This window comes from Sinocyclocheilus rhinocerous, unplaced genomic scaffold, assembly GCF_001515625.1.
Source record: "Sinocyclocheilus rhinocerous isolate Xijiao unplaced genomic scaffold, SAMN03320098_v1.1 scaffold4622, whole genome shotgun sequence".
Lineage (NCBI taxonomy): Eukaryota > Metazoa > Chordata > Actinopteri > Cypriniformes > Cyprinidae > Sinocyclocheilus > Sinocyclocheilus rhinocerous.
The window spans coordinates 113072-118912 of NW_015658200.1; the positions used below are offsets into that span (position 1 = coordinate 113072).

General features: G+C 35.0%; 1 protein-coding gene across 1 annotated transcript in view; it reads left to right on the forward strand.

Annotated features, from left to right (window-relative positions):
- The window catches only part of LOC107722098 (BRCA2-interacting transcriptional repressor EMSY-like), a 37216-nt gene extending 35604 nt beyond the window's left edge, over positions 1-1612 (forward strand). Inside the window, exon 15 of the mRNA XM_016530317.1 lies at positions 1247-1612. Coding sequence (XP_016385803.1) covers positions 1247-1435 — 189 coding nt within the window. The 3' untranslated portion in view covers positions 1436-1612. The remainder of the gene's footprint in view (positions 1-1246) is intronic.
- The last annotated feature ends 4229 nt before the right edge of the window (positions 1613-5841 follow it).

The window sequence follows — 5841 nt, forward strand, 5'->3', positions numbered from 1 at the left end:
ACACACACACACACACACACACTCACACACACTCTCTCACACACATAACACACTCACACAGACACAGACACACACACAGACACACACACTCACTCAGACACACACACAGACACACACACTCACTCACACACACAGACAAGCACACACACTCACACACAGACACACACACACACACACACACACTCTCACACACACAGACACACACACTCACTCAGACACACACACAGACACACACACTCACTCAGACACACACACAGACACACACACTCACTCAGACACACACACAGACACACACACTCACTCAGACACACACACAGACACACACACAAACAATAATGTCTAAGTTAATATTTGTTCAAAACAATCACTTTAGCAAAGTTTGTACTATTTCCTCCTTATTTTGAAAAATTAAATAATTTTTTGTTCAATAAATATACTGTCATTAAAATATGTTAATATAAAAAATATACATTTTTAAATACAGAAACAAAATCATTTTAAAAAGTAAAGATTCTGAAAGCATTGAAGGAGATCCCATAATAAATTAATATGGATTTACAGAAGTAACAACAAACGCTATTTTATTATATGATATGATTAATATGATGTTTTTAAATGATGGTTTCATTCTAAACATGGTGATTATCTCTTATATGGACACCCAACATAATATATGATATTTATCATCTGAATCTAACCATGTTGTCAACAAATGGAAAAGTCAGCCATCTATTAATTATCATGTTAATTACTGTGCCTTTAGCCCCAACAGCGCTTTTTACCCCAAATGCCATACACTGCAAAAACATGATTCTCTTACTTAGTATTTCTGTCTTGTTTTCTAGAATGTTTAGATATTTATACTAGAAAACAAGACAAAAATACTAAGTAAGAGAATCATTTATTGCAGTGTACTTTTACATATTCCTTCGTTATTTAAAAACTGTTGCTTTATCTTAAAACTGAAAATCTTTAAGAAGACCTTTGTCTCAAAATATATGCATTAATTTTAGCGATTCTCATTTGCTACTTAAATCTGCAACATTTTAAAAAACATCAAATATTAGATCAAGTAAGCACAGAATTTGCACGTGCATCTTGAAAAGAGAATGTTTTGGAAAGTGCCACGCCACGTTTTTGTGCCATCTAGTGGTTTAGAGGAAAATAATAAGTACCCTACACTGTACATTCCATGTTGTGGCTGTATTGATGTTGCTGAGGTCATGTGATGTGTGTTTGTGGTCAGGTGATCCCGCAGTACTCCATCATGCCCGACTCCAGCCAATCAAACGTGGTGGTGGAGCCCAGCGGCTTCCTGGAGATCTCCGACTTCACCAGCCAGCGTCTGGACGAGGAAGCTGCCATGGAACAGGAAGTGGACAGCAGCAACGACGAGGGGGCGGCGGCTAGCCCCACGGCCGACCAATCACAGTGAAGCGTGCGGATTTGATTTGTTCAGAGGAGAAAGACCTTCTGTTTGTGCTTCATCACGGCTGTATAGTGAATCATGCAGTGAGTTTGTGCTGTAGAGACCTTACTTTATGGAGAATACAATTCCTGACGGAACGATAGGAATGTTTGTTTTGATTTCTACTTAAAGGGACAGTTCACCCAAAAATAGTCATTCTGTCTTCATTTACTCGCCTTCAAGTTGATCAAACCTGCATGAGTTTCTTTCTTCTGTACACAACACAAAAGAAGATATTTAGAAGAATGTTGATCAATAAATTGAGCCATTGAGTTCCATACTAGGGAAAAATACTATGGAAGTCAGTGGGTACCAGCAAATATTTGGTTATCAACATTTTTAAAATCTATCTGAATTGTTGAACACAACAGAAAATATTTCATAGGGCCATAACATTCACAAAAAAAAACAATATTTTGAAGAATGTGTGTAACCAAACAGTTGACGGTAGCCATTGACTTTCATAGTAAGGAAAAAAACACTATGGAAGTCAATGGGGACCAAAAAAAAAATGTTCTGTTGTGTTTGAGAATTTATACAAGATGTTTCACAGAGCCCTGAAATATAATTTCTGTTAAAAATCTGAATAGATATTTTGAAGGATGTTAGTTGACGGTAGCCATTGACTTCTATAATAGGGAAAAATACTATGGAAGTCAATGGCTACCAGCAACTGTTTGTTTTCCAGCATTCTTAAAATATATCTGAATTGTTGAAGACAACAGAAGCTATTTTATAGGGCACATTAAAAAGAAAGCACATAAATATATACTTTGAACAATATGTGTATGTAACCAAACAGTTGACGGTAGCCATTGACTTTCATAGTAAGGAAAAAAATACTATCGAAAGTCAGTGGGGACCAAAATATCTTCTGATGTGTTTAACAACTGATACAAGGTATTTCACAGGGCCCTAGAATATAATTTCTGTTAAAAATCTGAATGTATTTTTCGAAGAATGTTAGTAACCAAATAATTGATGGTAGCCATTGACTTCCGTACTAGGGAAAAATACTATGAAAATCAATGGCTACCAGCAACTATTTGGTTACCAACATTCTTAATAGATATATAAATTGTTGAAGACAACAGAAGATATTTCATAGGGCCTAAAATGTCATTTGTGTTTAAAAATATATATATTTTGAAGAATGTGTGTAACCAAACAGTTGACGGTAGCCATTGACTTTCATAGTAGGGAAAAAATACAATGGAAGTCAATGGTAACCAAAAAAATCTTCTGTTGTGTTTAACCATTCATACAAGATATTTCACAGGGCCCTATAATATAACTTCTGTAAAAAATCTGAATAGATATTTTGAAGAATAGTTGACGGTAACCATTGACTTTCATAGTATGGAAAAAATACAATGGAAGTCAATGACTACCAGCAACTATTTGTTTACCAACATTCTTCAAAATATTCACACAGGTTTGGAACAACCTCATGGTGATTGACTGATGACAGAGTGATCATTTTTAGGTGCACTGTCCCTTTAATTTATAGTTTTAATTAGAGCTGATGGACTGGACCCTTCCAGATGATGATGATGATGAGCGCTGCTTCATCAGGACATTTTGTGACTCCGCTTCCGCTTGTGTTCTGCTCTCTGATTGGTGTAAATAGCGTTTGTGCCCTCGCTCATGTGTCTCGTTTAAGTCTCGTTTGTGCTGGATGCATTTTAACTCATAAACTTTACTACAAAGCTCTGTTGTGTGCTGTGATTGTGTGTGTGTTTGCACAGGTGAGTTGGGGCGGGGCTGAGGACGGGCATGGCCACAGGGGTGTGTGTGTGTGTGTGTGTGTGTGTGTGTGAGAGTGTGAGTGTGTGTGTGTGTGTGTGTGTGACCGCGTGTGAGTGCGTGTGAGAGTGTGTGTGTGTGTGTTTCTGGGTGGATTCCGCTCCTCTGAAGTGGGCAGAGCAGGGGACGCTGGGACTTTCCTGCTGTCCTTACGGATCGAGCTCCTCTGGGACTGAATCTACATCTGGTCCGTGTCGTTTCTCTTTCTCAAGGAAAGCACATTTATTCTCGGCTGTAGAGCTCTACAGAACACAATAGTGTCTTTATTCAGATCAGGTTCTGATCAAATGCATATCACTTCAATTCAAGGCTCTTTTATTTTACTAAAAGTTATTTTACAAATTTTTTTTTTTTTACTGCACCTTTTAAAATGCATTTTATTTTTCCTCAAATTACATGTTTTTTTGTTTGTTTTGTTTTTACAAATTCTGTTTTCAGTTTACATTTTCTGGATATTTGAATGGATTAATAATTAATTTAAAAAGATTAATTCATAATCACAAAGCATGTCTAATTAATTGAAATCATGAAACTTATACGATTTAACAGCAATTCAAAGTTTAACAACATTTTGATTTTAATTTTTCTGGGTTTCATTATAATGGTCTAATTAAATTTGAATGAACAAAAAGCATGTCCAATTAATTGAAAGCATGCTGGGCTTAAACAATTTAACAACAATTCATTCAAAATGTAACAAAAACCCTTTGAAATGCATTTCATTTTTGTTAGATTTTTTTTGCCAAATCAAATTTTGTGTTTCGGTTTTGAATTTTTTTGAATGGTTTAATTAATGTCTCCTTAATGAATTCAACAACAGTTTATTAAAAGCTTAACAAATACACGTTACAGATACATGTACAACAACAACAACAATTTTTATGGCCATATGAAGAAATGTCTTGTGTATCTGAAGTGTAATGTGTGGAGCTCCTGCTGATGATTTCTCTCTCCTCACGTCGTTTCATTTTCTCAGAAAAGCGTGGTTTATGTAACAGCTCATTAAACTCATTAGTTTTCCCAGCAGCTGAAGTAATTGGAGTGTTGTGTAATGCGTGTGTTCGGTCGGGCGGAGCGAGGCTTTGATCCTCTCATCCACGTGATACATTCACACAAACCAGAACCATTACTCTACAGCTGATCATAATTACTCTGACTCTATGAGAACACTGAAGTCACACCACAACTATAATGATAATGATTGCATTATACATTCTGCATTATACATATATATATAATTGTCAGATAGAATAAAATATTAGCATTATGAAATATCTACCGATAGTCGTGCATGCATTTTAAACTGAAGTGATTAAACTATCATTAAACTAATAATAATGATATTCAGTTGCTCTTACTGTAGGAGGGTTATTATAGTTCATTGGCATTATAGTTAGTGTTGCTTAAAATAAAAGACGTTTTATTTATATATAAAACTGAAATAAAAATTAATAAAAACTGTAGACTTAAAAAAAAAATTTTTTTTTAATTTAAATAAAAACTGGTACAACGAAAATGGTAGTTATGCGTGCTAATTTTAAGTTAAAGTGATTAAACTGCTTTATAATCTGTATATAATGACACTGAAGCAGTCTATCTGTGATTTTGTTTGCTGTGAGCAGGGTTATTATAGTAAACTAGTTAAAATAGTCAACTAAACTAACTTTTATTCACTTTAACTTTTAATTTACCAAAATCTAATGAACTAATTAACTGAAATAGAATAAATAATATAATGTAATTTTCATTTAAAATTTTCCTGTTTAACTTGACATAATAAAATTGCTAAATCGTAACAAAGAAATAAAATTATAAATAAAGCGACAATATAGACATTTTTTAAAAAGGCTAATAAAAATAGAAACAGAATTGTTAAAACTTTATCTTAAAATAGAAAATAAAACGAATTAATATATTTTAAAAAACATCTGTATGACAATAGCACCGGCTGTATTTCGTCATGACATCGTATGAGCTCAGAATAAGTTCCCCGGATGAAGTCATCTCCGTGTGTTTTGGTCTAAATAAAGCTTTAATGTGTTTAATGCAAATGGCGTCAGGCTCTTTCGGTTTCAGAAGGACTGCAGTCAGATGCTGGAAACCCCCTGCGATCATCAGCTCAGCTGTTAATGATCGAGCTGACCGGGGACGGCCGAGTTTGAAGAAGCTGTAAAGTTGAGGATCTTCCAGCGGCCTGCTGAAGTGAAGCTGCGCGAGACGCGTCCCGATCACACTGAGCTCACGCATCTGCGCTGAACATCACGCGTGACGCTGCAGCACTGAACCAGTCACGAGTGGCAGTTTCCTCTAATTGAGATTTACATTACATTCAGTCATTTAGCAGATGCTTTTATCCAAAGCGAATTACAAATGAGGACGATAGAAGCAATCAAAACTACCAAAAGAGCAATGATATGCAAGTGCTATAACAAGCCCCAGTTAGCTTAACACAGTACACGTAGCAAGTTTTTTTTTATTATATAATAAATAAAAAGAAAAACAAATAAATAGAATACAAAAAGAATAGAAAAGCAAGTGTTAGTTTTTTTTAAAGAAAACAAGCAGTT